Source organism: Bemisia tabaci, chromosome 3 (genome assembly GCF_918797505.1).
Source record: "Bemisia tabaci chromosome 3, PGI_BMITA_v3".
Taxonomy (NCBI): domain Eukaryota; kingdom Metazoa; phylum Arthropoda; class Insecta; order Hemiptera; family Aleyrodidae; genus Bemisia; species Bemisia tabaci.
This window is the reverse complement of record NC_092795.1, coordinates 34279300-34307015: the sequence shown is the minus strand read 5'-3', so window position 1 is coordinate 34307015 and position 27716 is coordinate 34279300. Positions and strand designations below refer to the sequence as shown.

Below are 27716 nucleotides of genomic sequence, written 5' to 3'. Positions count from 1 at the left end.
ATGAGCCCCACAGCTCCATCATCTACCATCAAATTTTTGCAGGCCGCAGTTTGGTGGTAGATGGTGCGCACCAGTCACCATTTGATCGGAATTTGACGGGAATTTCGTCTTGTAACCAGGCCATAAGTACTTCTGTTCCCATTCGTGCAGAAAATCGTCGCAATTAATTAATGAGTCACCAATCTATAATCAGGTTGTGCGTCAACCATTGAACAGGGGATATGTTACTCAAGCTGAGCCAGCGGGTGCACTACTTTTTTCAAAGCTCTCCGAGTCGATGGATTTCAGATGACGTTCGATTCTCAATGCTTCACACTTGGGATCCCTTCCCTTCCCCGTGGGAATAATGGGATCCGAGTCCGTGGAATGAGCCGGAGCTTGGGACCAGGACGCTAGCCGGGATCTAGGATCTAGGTTCCGCGCAGAAGACGAAATGGACAAACTCTCATAGGAAACCACCGTTAGAAGCCTTATTGTCTGTCCTCGCCATTCCAAAGCTCCTCGCCCGCAGCTGCCGCGCCGCCGCACGAAACGTTGCCAAGTTTCCTTCGATAAAATACGAATGTTGAGGGAAAATCATGAGTAGGTATTCTTCTTTCGATGTTTCTACGAATTTAACCCGCAATAGGATTTTCGAAGGATGTCGAGGGAGATGCGAACAATATTTCCTCAAAACAAGTATTTGATCTGTACAAATTAGGCAATTTTGGAATGTTCATGCGGCGTTTTCCTTGGAATCGCAATACCCATCCGGATCAAGAGGCTAAACTCTAGTTATCTAACTCCCCCCAGAAACCAATACTCCGAGGAATTTCGCCGGAAACGCTTAACGCTAACAGTGCGAACAGTAACTAGCCACTGGATTTAAGGTAGCTATAGGGAGGCTCCGGGTTCCCCTGGAGGGGGGGGGGGGGGGGGGGTGTTTGGAAACATCCACTTTGGAAACTCCATATCACTCGACCCTTGAAATTATCTTCTTGTTGCCTGATGAGTGACATCTCAACCAATTCTTTTAGGGACAAATAAACATCTGTTCGGAAGATTTGTATGATATTGATATGCTACTACACACTACACAGAGAAAAAGTTAAATAAAGTTACTAAAGCAGAAAGGGCCCCAAAAAGTCAAGACAGTTCACCCAAGTAATCATTTTAATTGAATAGTTTGCTATTAAGGAAAAGGTTCCCACTTAAAAAAATATATAATAAGAGATTACTCCTTTCACCAGTGCTATTCATGGCATATTTTGATAAAAAAAATATCCAATGATTTGGAATGAAAATTTCATGAACTCCTTCCATTCATCCTTATTTTTCATTTTTCTGTTATACCTACCTCAACTAAGATTTTTAAAAATTTATAGAATTTTGGAATACTTCTGTATCACTTTACAACGGCCGCTTACTTATAGATTCTGCTGCACCTGCTGACACACAGGCAGACCTCCCAAAGCTGACTTCAAGGAAAAGTCCATCTCATTGCCACCTTAGTGAATGGGTTTTGCTTGACTGGGAAAAATGCATCGACCAGACCCTTAACAGAATGAATACGAGAAGTCATGCCACAACCTGGTTTTAGATTGGTGACCCATTCACTAATTGCGACAATTTTCTGCACGAATGGGAACAGAAGTACTTAGACTGCATAGAGAAAAAAAAAGAGGTGTTTGCATTTCGGGCATCTTGGAATTTTTTGATGACTTGATGACGTAGGTGGGTAGAACGACGTTTTTATACTGTCGATTTTCTTGGAAATGGTGTAATTTAAGGAAAAAAGTCATTCTATAAAAAGTGCTTGAAATTATATAATGAGTTGATTTAAGTAAAAAATCGGACATTATGGTCCGTTTTTCATATTTGGCTAAACGTCGCTGTACCCACCTGCGTCATCAAGTCATCAAAAAATTCCAAGATGCACGAAATGCAAACACCTCCTTTTTTTTCTCTATGCTTAGACTGGGAACAAAAAGGCATCAGGAATACCAGCAGTGCTTCACCAGGCCATTTCAGTTTGTTTCCCCATGTGGATGAGATAAACTGGTTCAAAAGCGTCACCTGTGCATTCCCCAGAATATAATGAGGAGGGGGCATTACCTGTGGGTAAGTATGCACCTTAAGTAATATCACAGCGCTGCTCACACCAAAACCCAGATGCTGAATCCAAAGAAAGCCTAGCTTTTCATACTAACATTGGAGCGTCAACCGCTGATAAGGAAGCTGCTTGTATACAAACTATATGCCCAGTGACGTCAACACAATGACTTCTGTGGACTGAGAGCCAGCCTCCGCTCGAACATTGTCGCTCCAAATTAACTACAGATAGATTTTGGCCAAAGTAAAGTTATTGCCACCGTTAAGAAAATTGCAATGGATTTCTGAGAGAATCCCTATCAATACCCAGAATTGGTTCATCAATAGATACACTGCAAGGTTTTCTACATCAGCGCATGTACTTCATAAGTGATACATACATATTTGAGAGGATGAGGAGAGAGATATATGTACCTGGTTCAGTATTTGCAGAGCCTTCATGACATAGCAGAGACTTATCAGCCGAGAGAATACCTCTGAAGAGGATATACTTAATTTTGAAAAGAAGAAAGACACTGAAGTACTTAGTAATTAATTGGTAAGAGATGACAGACAAAAATGCAGCTTACCAAGTTTATCTCCATGTGTTCACTGTAGGAGGAGAAATAATCCAAAATTATAACGAACAACACAGTGTAAACCTCAAGAGAGGACAACCGATACACATCACGCTAATTAGGTATGAAAGTAGACGCGATTTGAAGACTAGAGTAGCCTCAAAGACTAAATGCTGAAGGTGTGGGAGGGAAAGGAATCCTTTGATCAAAGATGCGGATTTTCTGTTATCACTGGCAAACTTTAAAGAGAATATCTGTAATGACTGCAATTACTGAAAACGCATTTAAACATCGCTGAAAGTCGAACTTTAAAACACGAACTCACGATAATAATAAAACCTACATCACAACAGAAGACACGACCAATCAAATCGCTGCAAGAACTTTTCACGGAATGCGAAGCGGCACGACCCCCGTCGCTGGACAAAGATCAGAAACTGAGCTTCTGAACTTTCTTTCAATAAACCAGTCAGCGCCACCAGCGGCCAGCAACCAGTCCGGAGTACATGAAATTCCGTCTGTTGAAATATAAAATGGAATGAACTAAGCTCTCTGATTGGCTGTTAGATGTTCATTTTGTCTACGAGGTCCAATTCCAAATTCCTGTATCATTCGGCCATTCGGGTTTGTTGACACGCCGCAAAAGTACTCTTCCCGAGGTGTATTTTCTAATTAAAGTCTAAATCCAGTTAATCGGAGGTCTCTGATGTAATCAAAGTGTTGTAAGTTCCATAAATTTCCATTCGTGTCCAGGAAAATATCTTTGATGGGTGAAGAAAATGAACATGGCTCAAAACCCTACGATCGTCCTGCGGTGAGGTCCAAAGAAACTCTCAACGCATCGCAGTCCTACAAGCAAACCTACCGGAAAGCCTGGGAAGAACTTCCAGATTTCAAAGGTGTGTATCAATTCTTTCTCTTCACTGCTCAGATATACAAGAAGCCCTGGTAACATATGTAACTGCCAACAGCCTTGGAGCTGGAGTCCCCCCATAGTCCTGCAGCGAGCAATATACTAATCCCGTTTCTAGATCATCAGATGAGCAAATATCATATTCCTGTTTTTCAGACGTTCAGATTTCTTACTGCCTACCCTGCTGATGGGGATTCACCATCCCATTTGCCAATCTTAATTAATTTCCACCCTAAGGATACACCCAAATAGAGTCCACGCCAAGTAAGTTTAGAGGTGTCGTCAGAAAAGTCGGCATTTGTTTACTTTCGATTTGTAGGCACAGGCCAGGAATTTACGCCTCTGAACCAAGCTTCATCTGCTGCTATCCACCTTAAAAATGTCTGTCTCATGATCGTATCATTTTACAACTACTTATCAGCTCTGCGCTTCTTCCGCAACTTTTATGTGGCTGTGATTTCTGTGTGACTAAAAATTTAAACTTGTCAAGTATTGAAAGCATTTAAAAACCTACTGAAGCATGTGTTCTTGCTTCTACAAGAGTCGGATGTTTTCATGTGGAGTTGTGATGCGAAAACGCCTGCAAACCGAAAGTGATCAAATGTTAACTTATCCGAGGACACCTCCACGCACTTCTAGATTTTCGACAAAAGATTGTCCGACGTCACTTTTACATGTAAAGTAAATAGTAGAAGCAAGATGGCAAATCTTCTATTTCAGTTTAAAAGTCAAAAACTTATTTTCCTTCAACTCAAGTGGTCGTTATTACTAGGAGGTATGTCCCATGCCCTCTTAGTGGCTCAATCCCCCCGTAGGTGCATTGCGGGCCCTTCATGATTTTTTCTAAGTAAAGGAGGCTCATTGTTTGTATGGCTTGCTTTGAAGACTGTGCAGCTTTATTAGTACATTTAGTTTCATCTTAAATATTTTTGCTGGTGAGGAGAAAACCAATGAAGATATTTATGTAAAGATTTCTCAATTTTTTATCATATGGTGGTAATGAAAATTTGGATGGTCTGTATCAAACTTCATATCTCAACCACTGCAGTAGGAATTGTGAAAGCTCTTAGAAAGTTTTTTAGGAAATGAAAAGAACAGGACTTGCAAAATATTTTTTAAAAAAAATACAGAAGTTCTAAACAAAAATTGGCTTAGATAGAAGTAGGAAAGTGTTTGGGAGAGGGACTGATGAAATGATGCTAATAAATGGAAGGAATACTCAGGAGGAAAGAGTATAGAAGGTTAGAGGCCGGACTCGACAGAGAAGAACTAAATCACAAGTTTGCTGGGAGCCAGAAATCGGGTACGTTGCCAGCGAGCTCCTCTGTTTCTATTTTCTAGCATTGAGTCGAGCCTCTAATCTTCGGTAGGTACTCTCTGCTCAAGAAGTAGAGACTGATATAAGGAACCAAAGTTGCGAAGATTGTAAAAACAGTGACTATGCGAAAAATAAGACTAAAAATTTTAAAAGAGCTTTTGGGAGTGTGTAGGGCTTAGCTAATTACGGAAATGAAAAGGATAGGAATTGAAGAAGAGTTTCAAAATTACCTGACAAAGAACCCTATGGATGTAAATCTACTTGTTGCCTGTCAAAAGCTTATCTTTATAAATAAATTCCTTTCCTTTATATCCTTGGAAGTCTAAAGCTGGCCATTCTAAGAAAATCATAAGATTTACACAGGGAGTTACCAGGAATTTAATGAGATCCTCTTGTATTAGTGGTTGATTTTGCAATCTGTATGATAATTTTATTATGAATCCAAAACTTCAATACAGGTATAAGTATAATGACAAACTAAAATTAAGTCGTATTTTTCCTCTTTTTTTCATTTTTAATGGACAACAACAGCTAATCTTTTTTTAATTTAAACCATGTTACCTTTTCTACAAGTCAGTTAATGTATGTTATCTGAGATAAATCTATGGCCCCTTTGAAAAAACAATTTTTAATTGAATATTGCTTATGTGGAGCCTCCCTTTCATTTTCTCAGGGGAGGGGGGGTTAAATTTTAACATTTTTTGAATAACTATTAGTAGGCTGAAGAGAAAAACATTATCTCTGTATGTTTAAGTTTAATCAAGCTGTCTATCCTTATCAAGGAAGATAAATGATATTTTTCCACTTGCGTCATATGACGATGTTACTTATCTGTATCTTTGTTCTTGTTTTGCAATTTTTATTCATTCCGGGTCACTCTTAATCTGGAACCTAGTTAATTGAAGTCTCCTCACTGTACACAATCTTTCTTCAAATTTTTGCCTTTTGAAAGTGAGTGATTGATTTTCAAATTATTGAGAAGTGTGATAAGTCTTCATTCATTTATTTGTCTGGTTTTCACATTTTATTGTAATGAGTTACTATTGTTCCCATTTTTATTTTCTGGTCCAACAACAATGATATTTTTTAAGGACTGCTGCCAAGCACCACAGTCAGTATTTTCAGGGAGATTCCAAGAATCATTTCATAAACTTATTATTGAATTTTAATTTGACCCTAGCAATCAGGAATCAAGCATTGAATCAAGACATTTTTCAAGGCAAAAATCAAGCAAAAAATTAAGTCTTCAGGAAGCTAGGCCTTTAAGTCTAAAATGCTTTATGCCCAAAAATGTTCTATATTTTGCAACAAATCAGGAACAGCTTTTCAAGGCAAACAGGCAGGATACTCTGGACAAAAGTTTAAAGATCTTGTAAGTACAAGTAGTCAAGTCACAAACAAGGTTATAAAATTGAACTTGAAAGACTCTTTTTTTCTGAAAATGTCATGCTTTCTGCAAAAAAAAAAAAAAAACCCTGTTTTTCTCTGTTGTTATTCTGGTGTGTACATGTTATTAAGAACTCAATGATATAAATAGAAGATTGACATTGTCAGCTTCTAGAGAATAAGTTCCCCGTGAAAAGGGAATTTACCTTTTTGCCTTCTACCGCAGAATTCCTAAGTCTAGAATAATCTATATTCTCAAATAGTTTAAATTTTTTTATCTAGGTAAAATGAGATTCCTCGGTCTTTGAAATTATATTTATTTTATATGTTGCATATTATGGTATTTTTTCTAGGGTGGTTATCTGCGGATCCTGAAGGCAACAAATCTCGAGCTTACTGTAAAGTGTGCAATAAGACACTTCATGCCCATCGAATTAGTTTACTGAAGCACACTGTTTCCTTGAAGCATACAAGAGCTTTCCAGTCTTATGCAACATCATCCAGCAGCATTGAGATCTCTTACCCTGTTGATGTGAGTTTTTTATCTTACTCATTGATTTACTTAAAATTCAGACATTCATTTACAAAACTCGTAATCTGACCAGCCAAAAAAGTCAGTACGTAAGGCAAAAAAAATCTCAGAATATGAATGGTGAATTTTGTTTGAGGTAACAAAAATTAAAAGCCTTGGTGTTTTTTTCACGTTCCCTCTCTTTCATCCCTGTGATTTCACATTTTTGACACAAAACTGTCGAATATAATTTCCATTGCAGAATTGCATGGTGACTCAATTGAAGCTGCTACATGATTCAACTTTGAAGGTCATACATAATGAGTTATTTTGCTGTTCTTTCCATTCAACTTTCTATAATTTACTTATAAGGCTTTATTTATCACTAATATGATGTGATACTCTCACCCTCTGAAACCAGCATTTCACAACATCTTAAACATGATAAATCAATGACTATTATAGATGAAAACAAAACAGTTCTCACTGCCTTTCTTTGGAAAACTGAATATGGGGTTAAAGCACTAACAACTAACCAAGTTGAAAAACTAAAACATGAGAAAGAACTAAAAAACCACTGAAAGTCGATTACATGGGTCAGTAGCTTAGTCATCTTTTGTTTGCTTGAATCGACTTGAAATTATTTTAACATATAATTTTTTTTTTTTTTGCAGCATCTTCGGAAAGCGGCAGAATCTGCTCAAATTCTCGAATATCAGACGGTTAGTGAAGGAGATTTCAACGAGTCCTCTCACAGTAATTTGAACGAAACTCTAGAAGGGGAATGTTCCAGTAATCAAAACATTACTGACACAGATGCCATAACAATCCAAATCATGGACCCTTTGCAACAGAACCCCCTTGAAGCCCATAATTCACAAGAAGAAACTGCTCTGAACAGAAATGAAGTAAGCTTTTGGGTTATTAGTTTACTTTTGCCTCTGTCATTGTTCAATAGGTGTTTCCTACATCACACAATACAAATATTCCTTGCATTTACAGTGTAAACCATGAAAGTGGCCTATTGCGGCAACATAGTGCATAGTAGCCAAAAAGATAATATTTCTTTTCAGTAACATACAAAATATATTGAATTAAAACCAGGCTTGACAACTATGAATTTCTTATCTTAAATCAGATTACACCATTCGTGATTTACATATTATCAACAAAAATGACGTGTCTCCTCAATGGGCATTTTCCTTTTTTGGTGGACTTCTAAATTTTTATAGAATAAATCCCTGACAAGTGTGAGCTGCTCTGTCCGCTCTTTTGGTACAACCCTTTTTTCTGTGGTTATTTTTCTGTCAGTTCATTATCAGTAAAATGGTCATCACCTGTCTTCACGTCATTGCTGCACGTCATGCTACTGCTGATGTATTGAAACCAAAATTGGTGAATATTACTCTATCTTGATCTTACTTCTTCAGCCAATCTTGTTTTTTTAAAAGTTTATTTGACCCTACAAGTATCCTTGAAAGCTCCTCCTCTTGGAATTGAAAGAAAGTTCAGAATATCAAGTGGTGATTTAGTCATTTACTCTAATCTCTCAAAAATTCATTATAATCTAATTTTCGCGGTGTCCAAAAGCATCATACAGAAGGGTACGCTTCAAAAGTATGCCCCCAGTTAAAAATGTATGTCTTTTCAAATGTTTTTTCTTCAAATTTAGCACTGCTCATTCTAAGACCTTTCTAAAGAAAAATACTTCCACTGCAATGAATTTTATCAATATTTTGATTTTCGACGATACAATTCCTGTTTTAGAATGTGAAGAATATGATACCTTTCATTGTAAATAGCTCTAAAGTGGAGGCCCATGTATAGGGAAAGTGGATAATGTATATGAGGACTTAAATGTAACAATGGGCCTGTCGTAAACTTTTACCAGAGCAAGACTAAGAGTCGTTTCCTAAAAATAATGCCTTAAAAATCACGATGAGCGCATCAGCAATGTCTAAAATGTACTCATAACTTCACAATCTGCGCAAGAAATGCATTTTTTTTAGCTTCCCTCTTCTAAAACAATACTTCGGCACAGGTGAACATTTTGTCAAAAGAGTCCCTCCATATTCGGCAATATTCATCATGGCCGACGCTTCTGCAGTTCCGCGTGTAATTCAAGGAGAGTTAAGGTCAATCAAGGAGGGCGAGGAAAATGTGAATGTAAACACGCCGATTGTTACCAGGTCTTATCCTGGTCAGGTGTTATCTCATCCCATTACACGTGTTTTGGCGGATTGAAGTCGACCATGATGAATATTGCCAACAATGGAGGGACTCCTCTAACAAAATGTTCACCTGTGCCATAGTATTGTTTTTGAAGCGGGAAGCTCCAAAAACTGCAAATTTAATACGCAGATTGTAAAGTTATGAGTACATTTCAGACATTGCCGATGCACCCATTGTGATTTTTGAGGCATTATCTATAGGGAACAACTCTTATTTTTGCTCTAGCAAAAGTTTGCAACAGGCCCATATCGGTCGCTGACATCCGCCATTTTTAGGAAAAACAGTTTTTTCGAATCCTGGAGTCCTCAAGAATGTCTGTGCAAAGTTTTAGACTTCCAGCGCAATTTTTGGGCAAAATATGAACTGAAAACCGTGTTATTTGTAAAAACAGCGGATATGAGAATCCACTGTTTTCCCCGGCTGGTGCGGCAAGACATCATGGAGATTCAAACGCACTTGGGATAACTACCCGCACACCGGCCATGGGCTGCAGCTGACACTCAAATGATACGTATCTATCGGGACAGTCTCGGCAGAACTGTTGATTTTTTAACTGATTTTGTAATTTTTTTCCTATTTTTGTTGTAGAAGTTACAAATGGTTTAGTTTTTTGTTCAATTTTATCAAATGACTCAGCCTTGACTTACTTTGGGTTCATTTCAATCCTTTAACCAGCCTTACCCTTCCTGAAGACTTTGATGCATGAAAAAATGTTCTCAGTAAAAGTAGTGGATGTCACATTTTTTTCAAATCGCGGTTACTCCCTCAATTTTCACTTACATAAATTGTAAAACGCATGTTTTTTACAGGAAGAGTTGCCCTTCATGAAAAGCCTTATAAGAATCCTCTCAGTTCTATGGGCGGCAAATTGCAAAGCTTCGAAAACTTCAAACGCGATTTTCTCACAATGTGAAAACTCGACACCCACTATTGTTACATATAAGCCCTCATATGTCAATAGCTTCAGTCTAAAAATGCACCTTGGTGTTTCTAACCAATTTTTTTAATGATATTATTTTAGATGGCAGTAGATGTGTCTCAGACTCCCGCTATCACCAACACAGTCTCTTTGCAGAAATCCCCCATCACAACACACGTCCTGGATTTATCAAGAGGCCTACCCGTCAGTAACCTATCAGTTTCTTTGTATCAATTGGTCGATGGCAGGTGGACCCATATCAGCGATGAGTATGTCCTTTTCTATTGCTTCTAGCCATGAACAGATAATATTGCGAAAATATTCAATAGTTAAAATACAAATAAAAATTTTCTGAATTTGATGACATCAAACTTCGATTTGCTACAATATTTGATGCCAATTTTGATTCGAACCATTCAAGTATTATGATGATTCAAAGCAAACCAAAAAAACCATAACTTAAAATGATCCATTATAAATCTGATTCAATTTTTAATTAATTTTGAGAAGGTTAAAAGTAATCGATACACCTGAAGAAAATTAAACATTGGACCAGGTATCAATTTCTTTCATTCTTTTCGAAATTGATCAAAAAATTTAATCAGATTTATAATCAACCATGTTGAGTCAATGGTGCTTTGCCTTGAATCATCGTCAGACTTGAATCAATATCCAGGGTCATCTCAAAATTGGCATCAATTTTTTTGCGCATCAAATTGTAGTTCAAATTTTGATTTAACAAAGGAAAATAATATTTTCAGATGAATGACTTACTTTATTACTTTTAGCTGGCTGACAAAAAAAGCTGTACAAAAAATTTATCTCATGATTGAGATTAAAAACCAAAAAATTGGAAAGTAGGGATTGTTAGTGCGGGCAAAAAGCTGATACAACCATCACATAGACTAAAATTAGCCATTTTGTCACAACTTCGTAAGTAATAAATTCCTATCAGAACTTTCTTCTCTAAAGTTTTTTCTCCCTCTTTTTCAATTATTACAGTGTAACAAATGGTGATGGACGTGCTAATAGTCTCCTTTTAAAACCAAAGGAACTGAAACCTGGACGATACAAATTACACTTTGATACAGAGAGGTATTACGCGATACGAAATATCAACCCTCTGTATCCATTCATTGAGGTAAGTGTCAATTTATTCCTATCTTCTTGAGGGTTGAATTGTTCTCAAACAGGACCAGGAGAGCTTTATGACTTGGAATTTTGGATTTTCTTGTGGTCAACTATGCAGAGGTATAGAAAACACGATATATTGATCCATGGATAGCAGCAGATGCTAAACTTTTCAGTTTGAGAGAATATCCAATGAGTGATACATACATATGAGTCGCTTTTATAGCGCTCTTTGGCGCTTTACGATGCCTAATCGCCACTAAGGTCGGTCTTCCCACAGGTCATCAGGGAGTTGACACTCCCTCATCTCACTCAACACCCCCTGTCGCCAACCTCTCACTGGGCGTCCTCTACGTCTCCTCCCAGGAGGAACCCAATCAAGCATCTTTTTTGGCAGCCTCTCTTCAGTCATCCTATTGACATGACCATACCAAACAAGTTGTTTGGTCATGACGTCGAACACGATGTTAAATGGAATCCTCTGGGATCAGCGGATTTCCAAAGATAACAAGAGGAGGATATACAACGCTGTATTCAAAAGTATATTAACATACGGATGTGAAGTTTGGCAGCTGAAGAAACGGACACAGGATATGCTAAGAGCAACGGAGATGGATTTCTGGAAAAGGTCGGCAGGAATTTCTAGGAGAGATCGGGTCCATAATGATAGAGTGCGTCAGATAATGGAAGTCCAATGAGTGATACAATGAGTAATTTAAGAAATGGAAGCTGACATTTTTGGGGGCTTTTGCTGAAAATTTTGACGAAATTAAGAAATTTTGGTAAAAATTTTGAGCACACCTTCTATTACCTGGGATTATCAGGGGTGCAAAAAATGTTCTTTAGCCGAACTTTTCACGCAATCTCAGATTTTTTCTGTATCCCTTTCCCAAAAATTTCCTCTTCGTCCCAAATTTCTCAAGGCGACAATTTTTTTTTCCTATCCCAAAGATTTTTTTTGGTGTTGTTTTGGCCAAAAATAGCTTCTTTTTCCCAAAGGATTTCTCACGGATCATGTGATCCATGAATTGCATGATTAGACAGATTTTGCAACCCTGGGGAGTACTATCTTATAGGGATTCAATATAACTGTTGACTCAAAGTAGTATATCATGGCTAAAGGCACACTGCCTCTCCTCCTTTCAGAATTTGTATTTCATTGTATGATAAGTCAATTTTTATTTTTTAATGAAGATAAAGGTTAAATTTTTCGTACCTCTTGATTTTGAAAGAATCCATTCAACATTAGGCTAGTAACCTTGGCTGTCAAGGTGAAGATACCCTTTTTTAGATAATATTTAGGGAGGAAGACTTAAGAACTAAAAAATTTGGATTCTCTTGTGAGCTGACACCATATTCAACTTTCTGAAGAACCAAGTCTATTAAGGGTGTACTTTCAATCGGTTGCTATGCAGTATAATTTCTTTTCAGTTATATATTTATATTTTTTTAAAAATTTTTTTCCCTTTGAAATTTGGTTTCCCAACATTTTATATTGTATACAGTTATTTTTGAGGAACCATTATCAATCGAATACCTGTCTGTTTCAGATAACTTTCGATGTCCGATCACCACAAGGGCACTATCATATTCCCCTCTTGATGACTGGTTATGGTTATACAACTTACCGGGGGAGCTAAAAGAAGCCTTCTTCTCGTTATTTTGTTTCTTTCTCATCCTTTTCATCAACAGGATAATTTAAACTAATACTGTTGAGCGATCCAACTAGCTGAAAAAACTGAGTTTTCCACTCTCAGCTTATAGTAAATAATGTAAGCCTGTGTGTAATGTAATGTTAAGAAAACCTGTGAGTGCGCATTCAGAAATTCAAAAGGACGTTTCATACACTGTCGCCCTCTTTAGTCTCGCAAGTAATCATTTTTTTGCACTCATCTAACATTTAAACAATTTAATGGTGTTTTTTTGGTTTCCCATTTTTCTATTTTTATCTTTTCTAGTTAGATTTTAAGTGAGTTGGGAGGTAACTCCTTGGAATCTTGAGTATTCTTTCTGAAAGTTAGGAAATTTTATACATGGTTGTTTTTAATGAAGTTTTGAATGAAAGGTAACTGTAGACAACGTCCTCTTACTTTTCCCCTCCTCCTATTTTTCTTTATAATAGTGATGACAAACTCATTTTTAAGTCAATGATCTCTAGAATATGTTGAAAAAATTATTACATTGATCTTGTCTAGTAATTTCTTGCCTGACAGTGCCTGGTACCTGAAACTGTAAGGCCCATCCCTTCCTACCACCACTGTAAAAAAGTACTTGGTCAGTAACTGCGGGCACTTGATAGAGTGGTCCACAAAAGAAGTTGGGCACTTTCGCTAATTTTTGACCCCTCCCTCCCCCCATGTCAAGTTTTTTCTCCCTCTACTTCCCGCATTTAAAAGGGTTCGTAAAATAGCTCTACACCCGCCTCCCCCTTGAGCACCTGACGTCACTTATTGTAAGCCCCTATTTTGTTGAAGGACCTTCAGTTGACCTTCAATTCACTCTGCTAGTTTGTACTCCTTTACTTGTTTGATTTTTAAGGAGAATTTTACACTTTTTCAATTAAGTTTAAGGGTGGGGGGGGGGGTTGTTAAGCAACTCAGTGTAAAAGTAGATGGAATTTCAACCGTGTCAAAAGCTGAATTTCTTTGTAATGATCTCCTATTGACTAGTTCTAAAAAGACAATCAATGGCTCTGATTGGTGCTGGCACAGGAACCCAGAGCAGAAGCCTGTAATTTCTGAAAGGAAGTAAAAAGAAGATAAACAAAAAATTGATCTGTTTTCCATTGGTTCACTCATTCAATGTCTTTTCCTCCTTTATGAACAGGCTTGAAAAGAAGCACTGTCCACAGGGAAATCAAATTCTTTATAAAGAAAAAGGAGCTCAAATAGGAAGTGCCAGTTGAAAAAGTAATCAATCACCCATATTTTTGCTGTGCAAGGAGTGATCCCAAATGATGATCCACCGTATTAGACTAGTTTTTTCCATTCTTAATTTAAGTTTCCTTTCTGTGAATCGTGACTTGTCAGAATCGCTGTTTTGGTCAGAGAAATTCATCAGGGGAAATATAATAACCTAGATCATGTACTTCTCAAACTTTGTTTATTCTATTCCTCTCTTCAAACTTCAAATAAAGCAAAATACTGCTCTAATGTTTTGTTTATTCTTTCCATTTTTATTTTGATATAAGTCTAGTCCACAAAGTGGCATGTGGAGCAACATGTAAAAATTATACACCATTTGGAAGCACAGTAAAGACCTCAATTTGTAAGAGATTGAGAGACTGACAAATCGATCCATTAAATTGCAGAATCTATCCATTCATCTTAGCTGAACGTCTTCGACAGGATCGAAAGATCCATCCGATAAATCGAGGTCTTACTGTAAGAAGGTATAAATAAGTGACCCTGGCTTTGCAAGAATGTTTATAAATTATTTCTATAAAATGGTAACTGTTTTCCTGCTGTCATTTACTGACTCAAAGTAATGACTGACAGAATGAAAAGTGTTTACAACATTTAACACGTTTGCGACCGACTGGTAAATATTAGTCTAAAGAATGGTTGATCTGTGTCACGACAAGTTATGATCTCACCACTCCACAAATATCTCGAACATCAAAATCTGAATTTTTAGGAAGTAAAATTCTTTGTGATGTCCGATAAAGGGTAAAAACTAAAGTTTCTAGCTTTTCCACCTTTTACTGTCTAAGAAATTTTCTGAAGAACAGTACGACTAGAACAATACATGGTCATAGTCCAGAACTCAGGGGCAGGAATGAAAGGAAAGGGGTGAACAGCCTTTATGATAGTAATATTCACAAAATACCCAAGCAAATTGCCAGGGTCACAAGCTCAACCCTCTCATTGATCAAGAAATCAATAATAAAATTGTGAGCAAAGTCCTCAATGATAACGGGAAATTTTTATTTAGTTAAGTCCTTGAGAGAACCTAAAACGAAAACCTCAGACGTCTCCACGTAATTTATATTGAGCGCCAAAGGATAGCTTGTTTGCCAAAATGTAAGAAAGCCCATGAGTTGTTATGTTAAAAAAGAGACTTTTAGTATTAGCATGGCAACGTTAATTATTAAGTTTGGCTTTCTTTGTCTCTTTTCCGTTGAGCGTTGAGTTCCTGCTTACGTCATCAGCAGTTATTCACTGTGGTAGCAATGAAGAACAAACACTGCGTTGACCTGCGATGAACATCGATGAGCTCATCAGAAAATTCTGTTGACTGTGGTTATGCACCTGATGTCCATAAGATAATCAGCTGATCAAAACATTAGAACCAAGGGTGTTTTTCTCCAACCACATCGCAATTACATCGTTATCGTCACAACGTACAACTAGTTGAGAAAGAAGTGCAGGCAAGTTAGGCCAAGTAATTCGCGTGCTGTCCGAAATTTTGCCGATTAATTTCTACAAAGTACTCGTGATTTTGTGACTCATTTTTCTATTGATCACTTAGCATCTGAAGTTTAGTTTACCGTGAAATTTCGATCCACTCGGCATTGAGCATCTAGATGAGGAAACTTCCCACTAGCTGAGTCTTCCAGTTTATCAGGAATCACTCTTGTCTTCAGCATCGGCCAAAAAGTCATAACACAGCACAATGATTTACACTTGCAAGTGCCTGAACGTCGAGATTCACGCAAAATGCGTCAAGCTGGAGTCAGTTTATGAACTGTTTCCAGATTTGATTCTGGAGAAAAACGACCCGTTCTTCAAAGAGGTATATGTTCGCTCAATTTTTTACTATTGTATTTTAGCTCCGGTTGTCTATATGTCCATACAGCTCTTGCTAATGCTCCTGATTAATACTTCCAGGGATCAGCATTCTTTGTAGCGCTTCATGTTGTGCTCCCAATCATGAGCGAACATCAACGTTTGATCGGCCAAGTTTATGGATTGCCTCCCCTTCCCTCACCATATCCGCTTTAATAGGAGTAAGGGACCGAGTCTTTCTGATGATGCGTATTCTCTTCGAATGCTTGATATATTTTGTTTTTCCTTCTGCTAGTTGGAGCCTACTCTTCCTTTGTTCTCTTACCTAACTATTCCTTAGTATGCTGTCAGCATTATTATTCTGTATTCGGAGGTTATCTACTACAATGTTCAATGGGCAATTTTAAGGCCGTCAAAATTATGTTGTCTCGCCCATCTTACACTCAAGGGAGGGTCTCTGAAGGATCTCAATCCAATAAGTACTTACCTACCTGCTTTCTAATGCAACTTCACTGTTCAGGAACGTATTCTCTACCAATATTTTGAAGTTGATGATAGTTTTTCCATCCACCCACAACTCCTTCAAAATTTTTTTGCCTGATCAATATATTGATTTTAAGTTAGCCTTCTTCACCCAAGTTGAGGTCCTCATGCTCCTCATGATGTAAGACGCAAGACACAAGAGTGTAAACCCTGTAACTTATTGTTTCGATCAGTTCCCGGTATCAAAATTTTCATGTCTACATTGGTTCAAAGCATTTTAGAGGTGGAAAAGTCCAATCTCTGAGGAAAAGATCTCTTTTCAATCTTGAGGTAGGTAGTAGGAATTGATCATGAATTATGGTCAAAAGTGAGGCAAGTCCCCTAGAAGTTGATTACTTGGAAAGGCTTGAAAATTTCTACATTGCAAGTGGGGAACTGATTTGTAATAGTCAAAACTTCTCATTTTTTGTGTGAAACTTTCCGTAAGATGAATCCAGAACTGTAACTTGTACAGTCCATCAACCTCATTTTGATATATGAGGACTTATCTGTAGCAATAGCGGATGTGAAAAATTACCTTTTCGAAACACATTAAAAAAACTGTTATGGCATCGAGAAAATTTTGAGAAAATACTTGAGATGTGATCTTCCAGATCTGTAAATTATGCCAGAGCCAAACATATTAAATTTTTGTGTGAACAAAACAGTTTTTTAAGCGTGTTTCGAAAAGGTAATTTTTCACATCCGCTATTGTTACTGATAAGTCCTCATATTATTAATCATGAGTTATCTGGATTTGTTTAAAAAGATTAGACCAACAGAAAGTAGATCCTTATCCCAGGAGTGCATAATTATATTTTGGAATTGATGAGTCCAAAAATGAAGTCTAAAGTATGGCTAACAAAATTACTTCGGCTGTAAGTATTTTTGACTCCATGATTGAGCTAATTAACTCCAAGATATATCTTATACTTTTGAGACACGGATCCACTTCATGCTGATTGGAGTTTTTGAAATCAACCTGCGAGTAAAGCTCAGAATAATCATTTATCAAAATTGCGTCGAAAAAAACAAACATTTTGCAAGTCTGGACTCACCATAATTTCTGCTCAACTGATAATGAATGTCATTGAAAGTGTAGCAAATATTAGACCTAAATTTCATCTGCAAATGGATAAAGAAATGGATTTTTCTGTCTTGTTTCCAGGATCTTGTAGGAATTCAATTTGAGAAAGTCAATGTTCAACAATGCAATTTGGTCTCAACAAGGGAATGCGGGTCTTGGATTCTGAATTACTGTATTAATTGCTCAACGAATACCCATGCTGTATCTCTGGAAAAGAACACTGTAATCCTACTTGTTCACAAAAGTCTCATGGTAAGTCCTAGGACTCAGCTCCATCCTTCTTTCTCTCCAGGCATTCTTGCTCCATGAAATCTTTTCTTGGCTTCAATGATAAGTTTTTAGAATGTCATCCATTTAAATACTTTGCATTATTACTGAGAAAAATTTAAAAAAAAAAAATTATTTCACTTGTAGGTATGAGGAGGTATTGGTATCAAAGAAGAGGCTGAAACTGAACTTTAATACTTATCATTTTCGGGGTGGTTGCTTTATTCTTTTTTAAATTCACTTTGTGACAGTACCTAAAGAATGAAAGTACCTGGGTATGTACTTCTTTTTACAATTCATTTTTCATGCAATCAAATTTGCCGAAGTTCTTTTGCCGAATTTCAAGAAGATAAAGATTTTGTTGTGCCAACAGACTTCGTGGCATCACATGGAGAATTGACAGGGATGCACCCTCTTTTTGTGCTTGTTCAATTACTCTCTGGTTGCAATATTGTAAATGAGGGGCTTGGAAGACAAGACGCATGAGTACAGTTTTTGAAAATATTGAGATATTAATGCTTTCAACTAAACCTAGTCTGAAAATATACTCACTAAAAAATTTATGACTAGGTACAATCCAATTTTTAAGTATAAAAAAGTGAGTTTGACCTGTCTTTCTGTCATATGGCTCCATGTAATTTTGAAACTTTAAACACGCGCTTCTCGAAGTAGCAAAAACTGCACGAATGTGCCTTGTTCTCCAATCCTGTCAAATGTACCTCCTCTCTTAAAAACATGAAAATAACTGGTCTGTGTGCCAAACCTATAGTTTCAAGAGAACACATTTAATTTACACACAAGAAACATTTAACAACATTACATTTTACATTTACATTTTACATTTAACATTTACACACAAGAAACATTTAATTTAACTGTAGAGTTCTGAATATCAATAAATCGCCAAGCACCAACATTTTCTAAGTCTCTCTCCTAAGAAAATTAATTAAAATGTTCTTGTAAACACAAAAGAAGCACTCTTGCTTGAGGTTTTAGTTACCAAAAACTGTGACTATTCAAGTCATGCATAAATTGTTTGTCCTTTCTTGGTTTTCAGCGCGATCCATCAGAAGTCTCTCTCTTAAGGTTATCTGAAAACTTCTCTCCGGTCTTCAATATTATTGTTGATCCTGTGAGTGATACTTTGTCTCCCATTCCTGCCAAACTCTCTGGTGAGTCATGCTTGATTTCTACCGCCGAAATTTCTATTCATGCCGGTACCTACAATGCTGACATTTATTTACTTTCCCCTTGAAAGCAACAAGGCTATCAATGTTATCAATAGATGCCACACCTGTGAAAAATTGAGTATGAAACATGAAAGTCCTTTAGGTGACAAAATTCATAGAAGTCCTTAACTCAATGAAAAAATCACAAGTTCGGCACATAAAATTAAGGGCTTCAGCCAGAATGTGTGAGTGCTTTCACAGTGCTAGACATCTCAACAGAATTTTTTTTTTAAATACTGCTCATAGTCAATTATTATATTTGACAAATCAATAATGGTACTGTGGATTATTTTAGGCTACATTCGTGGCAAGCTAAAGTGCCTTTTGATTTTTACTTTGAAGAGCTACACTTCATTCTATTGTTTTGTTTACAAGTGTGGAAAATCCTTTGCTGCTGCAACCGTTCTTTATGAATAATGTTCCTGAAGATTTTTTGAGCTTATTGCTGGTCAATGCTCGTTATAAATCAGTCTGTGTCCTAACTTGTTATAGTATTCAATACAATGAGAAAGATAAGTCATTTTTTCCCAAATTCTTTGTGTTAATACGACTTTCTTGCACAGATCTGTTCGATTAATCTGTGCCCACCGACCAAAGTTTCACAATCTGATGATGGTTTCACCTATCAACTAAAATTAATTTCCCACAAAAAATAATTAATGCATTGTTTCTTTTGTTCATGAACAGTTTCAAAATCACTGCAACCGGCTCTAGCTACACTCCACCGTCAGTTGGAAAACTACATTCAGCAAAAAACAGTAGAAACAGAACAAACAATTCAAAAATTCAAGGAAGAACAGTACTTGAAACTGGATAATATGAAAACTCTAGCTCTTCAAAACCACCAAGCTCTAATGAGGTATGCTGCAAGGAATTTTGAGAGCCTGCAGAGACAAAACTTGCGACACAACTAAATTGAAAACTCCATCCTCTGAAGAATTATTCTAGATATGTAGCATTGATTTGACCTATCAGTTAAGCACTTGCTAGTTCTTTCTGTAAATAGGCTGCCGAAGCAACTCAATTCTTCCTAGTCTGGAAAATTTCAAGATAAAAATTAATTTTTTTAGGAAATAAATATGCAAAAATTTGCTGGTCAAACAATAAAATAAGAACATATCAAATTGCTGTGTGACAGCTAAGCCTTGGAATTTGAGGATTTCTCGGTTAACTTCACTGAAGTTTTCACAGAATTTTAGACTTGTTCCTAAATGGTTCTGGAATAGAGGACCGTTTGCTTGGTCATCCCTGTGCACATCTAAGGATAGAGTTCTGATCTTGGCTGCATCTTAAAGTAAATGAAGCAATATCTGGAAAATCGTAGCTGAGTTATTTTTGAAGGACTTATAAAATAGGTGAACAAATTAAAAAACATCCAATATTGAAACAATTCCTTCTGAAAAAACATGCCTTGCACCAAGTTTGAGTGCCTTTGACTCCCCTGTTCATGATTATTTAGTGCTTGGAAAAGTTCTTCAGAAGTAATTCAATGATGCAAATCAATTTATTTTCTGTACATCTTCTCTTGAGACGGATTAAGTTGAAAGCTTTATCTTCAAGTGTTCAAATGTTAAACGCAGCAAAAGTCACTTTTGAAAATAGCCTTTCATCAAAATTTAAGACTGTTTCATTGATAGCGTGCTTCATGATTTATGACAAGCTTTCAGGTGTGACATGTTTCCATGTCTTAATATGCATCTAAATTAATACATTTTTTTTGTTTCTCTTTTAGGGTACTAGTGGAATCAAACTCATCATCAAATAGTTCCTTTGAATTGAGTACAGAAGACTGGCAACCTTTAAATCCTGCACCTAGTAAAGTGGAGAAGCCTCAGGTAAAGTTTTTTAACTATCAATAACATTCTTATTCTTAATTGCTGATGCCTCCTGGCATCCAGGACCTGTGCCAACTTTTAAATGCTGATTGGAAGTTCAGAGCGCATTCAAAGCGAATGCTTTTAGAATTTCTAGAACCATCCTGAGTGTAGCTAGTGGCTGTGGCTTGCCCTGCCCAATCCTTGGCCATATCGTATCTAAGCTTATACAAGAAGAAAGCTTATTTACTTACTTTTCACAGATAAATCATGGCTGAAAATCTTCAGTGTCACTTGAAAAATATTCTATGCATTCATAGTTGCCTATTTAAATCAAGAAATTGAGCTCAGTCGAAAAAACAGATTTTTCCTAATTTTTTAAATACCTCCCATCAGCTTACTCTTTCGATTACCAAAACCCACAGCTGTGCGTCATGACATAAGGGTAACATGTTTTTGAAAGGCTGGATGGAACTCCATTTCAAAGTGCCTCTGCACTTCTAGAGTTTTTTTTTTCTATGTTCCTGTCCTTTGAAAATGTTTAAAAAAATACAATGAACTTTCTAAATACCTCCAAGTTTTAGGAACTGAATGGAAAATCAAATTAATGCAACAAATCCATTAGATTCACAAATCTAGAACCGATGTATTACATAGTTGTTGTTTCAAAAATTCAAAGTGGAGACCTCATTGATGAGTGATAAATTTCTGTTCGATTTCTTTCAGGTCCTGAAACAAAGTTCGTCCATTCAAACTCCCAGTAAATCGGAGATGAATTTCTCACCAATTAAAGGGAGTCAGCCAATGGCTATGGCTAGACCGAGAGTATTGTCAAACTGTGTTGCTGCGTCGCTTGACTCAGAAGGACTTTTCACGCTGGAAGGGATGGAAGACGAGAACACAAACATCGAGCAGCCAGTTGCCTCTGAAGATGAGCTGAGCGATACTGACGGTATGTCTCTTTCACTCTAGGTTTTCATTTATATGACTGTTTATAGAAAAAGGAACTTCAGTTCATAGCTGTAAATGATCCAGGAGAGTGATTTTGGTCAGGTTGAGTCTAAAACTCATTTTTTATGGAAAACTCTCTAGTGCCCCAAAAAATGAGTCGCAAGTATTTTAGCTTATTATTTTTCTTTAGAGGTTGTAAAACTGCATTATTAACAGTTAAAAACTTCAAGCAGCCTTTTTTTGATCAGTTTTTTTTTTTCTAAAAAGAATTAATTCTTTTTTTTCCTGAAGGAGCTTAAAACTGTCTTAAATTTCTCTGCTATACCATGCCAATTTTAAGGAAATAATTTTTTCTTTCAAATGTTCCAGATTCAGGTAGCCATGATGAAGGCATCCATATTCCCCGCCGAAGACTGTCCTCCTTTGCAAAGTCAATGCCAGTCAACGTTCCAGTTTTTGATTTTGAAGGGCATGATGACCGCAAGAAACTTAATCGACCTAAAGTTAGTATTTCCTTTCTGCCAATCATTTATTTTTTCTGTTTCTTAAGCTCTGGTTTTTTACACTCCAGCCTTTTCATGGTAACAAGGTCTAAAATGTTGATACAAAATGGCGCATTTAATCAAATCTGAAATACCTATTACAACAGTGATAAGAAAATCATGACAATGATGAGTACTATTCAGAGGGCAAAACGAGCTGTTTTAAATCAGTCTTTACATCTCAAAAAAGTTGTTCCCTATTCAAAAAATTTTCATGTCTATTATATGTAAATTCTCAATCCAAGTAAACCAGCGAATTTCTATGATGATCTCTAGTTATCATGCGGGAGAAGAATTCATGCGTAGGTAGTGACTGCAGCACAGGAAGCTGCACGAATGTAAATCATTTTTGGGTGTTCAACTCTCCTAGGAGGATCATGTTAAGAATTACCCTTTGCCAACTTGAGAACCTTCATCCAACTGTAAGGTCAGAGCACTGGGGTGGCCGAAACCTCCAGATCAAAAGCTTTATTTATTCAGCAGATTTTTTCATCAACAAGACAAAATATAATGATTAGAAAATTAAAATATGGTACTGCCATGGGTGCAGAAAGTTCTAAGCTTACCTTCATTTTCAACCAAAATTCATGATCCCGTCTCATTATAGACGGAAAAAATACCCCTTTTGCCCCAAAAATAGGATTTTTTCAATGCCTAAATGTTATATTTTGCACTAAGTTATCTCATTTTACCCCGTTTTCCCCTTTCTGGTTAGTGCTCCCCATTTTACGCGACTGGCACAAAACTAAGCTGGTTGCATGGTTGGGGAATTTCTGCACCTCTGTCAAATATTGTGTTCCCAAAAGCGTAGTAACTATTTTCAACTAATCCTCAAAAAATTGTTTTTTTTTACAGTCACCAGCCAAGCCTGCTGAGATAGCTGCCAGCATGAAAGCGCTCGCTAAAAGTGTTCATGGTGACACCGTTTTCGGAGATCTCCCACGCCCCAGGTTCAGCTCTCAGTTATGATAACCTTCATTTGCCCTAATCCGCATCTGTACCTCTGTCCGCTGTATCAACTTCTCGACCATTTGCCTGTCTCACCCTAAGCTTCTACGTAATTTGTCAGTTAATTTGTGCAAGGTTAAGAAATCATTATGTATTTTATGCACAAACCCTCTCCGATAAAAAAAAAAGACCGTGAATTTGTATTTTAGATGGTAGTCAAAGAATGCTGGGCCTCAGTCAATTTTTTAAAAGTCCCAGGTTGAATGATGTGTTGACTTTTTTTTTCCTTTTTTCTGAAAGGAAGACTAGTGACAAAGCAAATGAGATAATTTCACCTGAGAGGATCGTATCTCTATCTAAGTTATTCAAATTGTACCTGTGTTTTAAATATTTCTAATATCCATAGTCTCCCTTAACTTTCTCAGTCTGTGTTGAGAAAGCCTCTAGACTAAGGTGAATCAGTTAAATCCTCTGCTCTAAAAAGTCGCAGTAAAAAACCTTTGTTGGCAACATTGTACATTTTCATATCCATGTATTCTGTGGTGTAAAGAACTATGTAAAAATGAATTTAAACAAAATTTAAACGAAAAAGAAAACTTAATGAAGCATGCAAATACTATGTATGTATTTCTTTTTTATTCAATTAATTTATACATAGTTCTTTTCATCTGAAGTATGTCCATGTAATGACGTTGAAAGCATTATCGATGATGGAATAGGAAAACAACTTGTGCATTTGTGATGTTTCAGAATAATCAGTCATATTATATTTTTATCAGAGATTGAACAAGGTCACACTTTACAATTTCTTGTGTTCTTACTTATCAATCAGCCTCAAAGAAATTAAAAATTAGGTCTGTAGAAATCTACAGCACTTCAGGTAAAGGTGCAAATTTTTCTAGTTTTGCCTTTGGAATGGTTAAAAAAAAAAATTGCAGATTTGTCTCATATTTTAGTTTCTGAATGAGCATTTGAGGATTTTGAAGTAAACCCTTCCTTTCATTTGTAATTGGTGGTTATTTTTAACAGGACAGGTCACTCTTAATCAGTGATAATTTTCTTTCCTTGTGTGTATTTGAGGAGGGCTCTTCAAAGTATGTGCACTACATTCTCAACTTTTCAATTATCAGATTTCCTACATAAGATAAGAGAGGAAAGCGTTTGAAAACTTACAATGAGTCTTGATAAGCTAATGTTTCAGAATCTCAAGAGGCCTAATTTTGAATAATTCATAAAGATTTCTCAATTCTGTTTTCCGCTCTGTGAGTCGGAAAGAGAGCTCCGTATACCCTCGAAAATCTCAGCTTTTGAATGATTTTGTCATTGTAGACCAACAAATGGTGCAAGGAGACTCTCCTGGAAATGTTTTAAAGTCACCTTTTCTCCTTCTCCTTCTTACTCATCTTGATAGGTGGTTGCATTTGCTAACAGTGAATCAGTGCCAAGCAATTTTTCTAGCTAAAAATACATATTTGCATAATGCATAATTTTTCATAAACTGAGCTTCATTTTCAAGTTCTCTTTTTTCAATCAAGGTACAATGCAAGCATGAAACAAGGATCTCTTCGGCTATTTGAGACAAGACTATCTGCTGGTTATCAATCAAAATACTGATAACATACCCGCACAGGCCTGTAGATCTCTTTATGGCTGAAGTCAGCGTAAATGATAGTTCTATACCGAAGTTTTCCTCAGATGCCTCTGTAAATCGCCCAATTTTTTGCGACTCCTCGTGTAAAATAAATTATAAAACTCCAAAATGATTAAAAATCTGAACTGCCAAGACTTCTCATATATGTCCAATAAAATTTACAAGTTATCAATTAACTGTAAACCATTGTGTGCGTTTTTCCAGCATTTCGAGGCTGAACGAATTCATTTGTTGTGAGGAGTCATAGCAGATTTGACAATGCGTAGCAGAGCTCTAATTTTTAGGATTTTTCAGTCTCTTATCAATGAATAGCAGAAAGGCTGTTTTGACTGCAAATCAACTAATTTATTATTTTCATACGCTTCGTAATGCTTTCTGAGATAAATAGCAAAACATCATTAGTACCCCCTCCCCCCCTCATAAAACGTACAGTTGGTACTACTTTTGTATCCTTCTTGCACATTTTCTATGCCCATTTTTAGTCCATGCCAACCACCAGCCAATGTCCCTCCATTTTCTTCCGTTCAAAGATAAACTGTTTTTTTGCCAGTCTCTCTCTGTAGAATGTATGCGTGAATGTATGCTTTTTCTAATCCTACTATCCCCCTTTTACCTAAAAGATTAAGGATGTTTCCTCCTGCATTTACCGAACGCCAAATTCCTCCTTTTTTCCCCAATATCCTCGAATCGATGAGCCTGTGCAACGCTTTCATGCATTTTTTTCTTCAATTGTATCCGTACAATGGCCCCTGTATCTAGAAAATATTTACGTTGAAATATTAATAAGTTTAGGGCCTCATTGGTATTGTCTCAATAACTAAAGAATAAGTGAGAAAAACAAACATGATGTCCCTTGAAGGAAAGTAATGTTTTTCACTGAAGATATTATCTTTTATCTTGTCTGATATCTTTAATCATATGGCTATTATTTGCTGCTATTTTTCGACATCAGCTGTTAATGGTGAATTGACATACTCCATCCATGGATCATACATCTCTTGGATGTATATCTATTTGATTGTCGTGTAGAATCTTCTTATTGCCCTCCTATTTTTCGTGCAAGTAGCGAGAATACTGTTGAGTTGACTGAGCCTTTACCTGTCAGATTTTCAGACCTTCAATCTCCAGCAAGAAACTCATAAGTACACTTTGGCTTGAGTGATAATATAACTTCTATCGCTCTGAAAAATAAATGCCATCAGAATCAAACATTCGATGACACATCCAGGAAATCTACTTGTTATCTTGCATAAAATGCTCCTAATTTTATGAAAGTTTCTTCCTCTATTTCTTCTCAAATTGGAACGTAGACGACTTTTGGAGTTTCTAATTTTTTTTTTCTTCAATGAAATTTCATCTAAATGGCCCATGAATTTTAATGAAATACTTTGGTTGGCAGGAGTCTTGAGTAAACAAATATATACATCCTTAGGGGCGATGACGAGTCTTTATACTAAGTGGACCTTGAAGCACAAAAATCTTTATCATCCTAATTTGAATTATGATATAATACTCGAATATAGACAAAACAACGGTTTTGCGTTTAACGTACTGAAATTTGGTATAATCCTGTGACATTCACCTATGTAAACCATGTCTCCAATTTTGTACCTGAAAAATTAACAATTAGACATTTTACATGCATGCACCACAAAATTGCTTCCTTGAGTCTTCGGTAAATCAATGATAATTTATTTATTTTTTTAAGTTGAATTGCCTGTGTTCGCTTTAGTACATTTTTCAAAATTAAATTCATAGTAGTTTTGGTAAACGAACTTGACTGTGGAAAAATGTTAAGTGATATTGATGAATGTCAGTCAAAGTGAGCAAATTTAAGTGGGTTATGTGGGAAAAAACTGTCAAAAGAATGTTTTTTTTAATGTTTGATCATTAATTAAGGGGCATTCATTGATTTTGTGTTGTCGTCACTTTCATTCTGCTGTATGAAAGGCTGCCTCTTTTATTAAAATAAAAAAAAATCATCCGATTTCTTGTGTAATCATTTCCTCTACCATTAAATCTTAAATTTTTACTTTTTCTGGACCAGAGAATTGAATAGAACTTTTTGGGAAAATGATCTCGATCTACTTGGTTTGAAGAGAATGCTGTATGGAGAATATTACATTTTAAGTTCCTTTTTTAATTTGTTTTAATTTCATTGACTTTAATTACATGCATATCTACCTACATACTTGCGTCACTTAGGCTCAAACGTCCTCAGTTAAGTGACTTACAGTCAATTTATTTGAATTTCTCTCGTAAATTATGACATGTACTGCTCCAAGCAGACTGTCCATCATCACTCCTTAGGTATCAAGCATCGTATCTAATCAAACAAACTGGTGAGATATAAAGGAAAGTCTTCGCATGACAAATGTATATGTTGCTCTCTTAATTCTTTTTTCATTATCTCCTTTTAATCTTGATGCATCAATGGTGAGCACAAATCATTTTGAAAATGGGACTGTTTAAATAAAAAAAGTAAAAAAGTTGTAGTGCACAACATTAATCTGATTCAATTCTAAGACATGTCAAGGCTATATTTTGTGCTGCTAATTGCTTGTTCGCTAACCTGATGAATCTTTTCCAACATTTCATTCATAACTGATTATCGCTGTATTATTTTTATGGTCTCGTTTTTATAATAAAAGTGAATTTTCTATTTGTTTCTATTCTGTTTTTCTCATTTGCGTTTCAAAGAAATTCTGTACTTTTCATCCAGAAAATAACTCTCTTATGTAAACAAATTCATTTTAATTTGTTTCATTGGACGGATAATATATGTAACAAGTCAGAGATAGACAAGCTTGATTGCATTGCGAAGTTTCACCTTGGAAATCCATTTTTTATTTATCAACAGGGGCATATTCATGTAGCAAATTTCAGGGAATTTCAGTGAGACTATAGAGAATATTCACAA

General features: G+C 36.3%; 3 protein-coding genes across 4 annotated transcripts in view; 2 read left to right on the top strand and 1 right to left on the bottom strand.

The window, feature by feature from the left end:
* Cad87A (cadherin 87A) overlaps positions 1 to 3095 on the bottom strand; it is an 81177-nt gene extending 78082 nt beyond the window's left edge. For both annotated transcript variants that reach the window (XM_072298225.1, XM_072298226.1), the window contains exon 1: positions 2661 to 3095. The gene's annotated coding sequence lies outside the window, so the exon portion shown is untranslated. The remainder of the gene's footprint in view (positions 1 to 2660) is intronic.
* Positions 3096 to 3263: 168 nt separating this feature from the next.
* LOC109043911 (uncharacterized) lies at positions 3264 to 14210 on the top strand. Its single transcript, XM_019061273.2, has 6 exons — positions 3264 to 3547; positions 6619 to 6797; positions 7451 to 7684; positions 10030 to 10196; positions 10930 to 11068; positions 12609 to 14210. Exons 1-6 carry the CDS (start codon positions 3415 to 3417, stop codon positions 12696 to 12698), a joined length of 942 nt encoding a protein of 313 aa, XP_018916818.2. The 5' UTR covers positions 3264 to 3414; the 3' UTR covers positions 12699 to 14210.
* Positions 14211 to 15358: 1148 nt separating this feature from the next.
* PRAS40 (Proline-rich Akt substrate 40 kDa) lies at positions 15359 to 27466 on the top strand. Its single transcript, XM_019061162.2, has 8 exons — positions 15359 to 15792; positions 17476 to 17646; positions 18719 to 18833; positions 19578 to 19749; positions 20623 to 20725; positions 21431 to 21656; positions 22025 to 22158; positions 23053 to 27466. The coding sequence occupies exons 1-8, from the start codon at positions 15673 to 15675 to the stop codon at positions 23164 to 23166; spliced, it is 1155 nt and encodes a 384-aa protein (XP_018916707.1). The 5' UTR covers positions 15359 to 15672; the 3' UTR covers positions 23167 to 27466.
* Positions 27467 to 27716: the final 250 nt, after the last annotated feature.

Coding starts and splice junctions, on each gene's coding strand:
- LOC109043911 (XM_019061273.2), top strand. CDS start 3,415: ATGGGTGAAGAAAATGAACATGGCTCAAAACCCTACGATCGTCCTGCG. Junction 6,798..7,450: donor AGATCTCTTACCCTGTTGAT/GTGAGTTTTTTA, acceptor TTTTTTTTGCAG/CATCTTCGGAAAGCGGCAGA. Junction 7,685..10,029: donor CTGCTCTGAACAGAAATGAA/GTAAGCTTTTGG, acceptor ATATTATTTTAG/ATGGCAGTAGATGTGTCTCA.
- PRAS40 (XM_019061162.2), top strand. CDS start 15,673: ATGATTTACACTTGCAAGTGCCTGAACGTCGAGATTCACGCAAAATGC. Junction 15,793..17,475: donor ACGACCCGTTCTTCAAAGAG/GTATATGTTCGC, acceptor TCTTGTTTCCAG/GATCTTGTAGGAATTCAATT. Junction 17,647..18,718: donor TTGTTCACAAAAGTCTCATG/GTAAGTCCTAGG, acceptor CTTGGTTTTCAG/CGCGATCCATCAGAAGTCTC.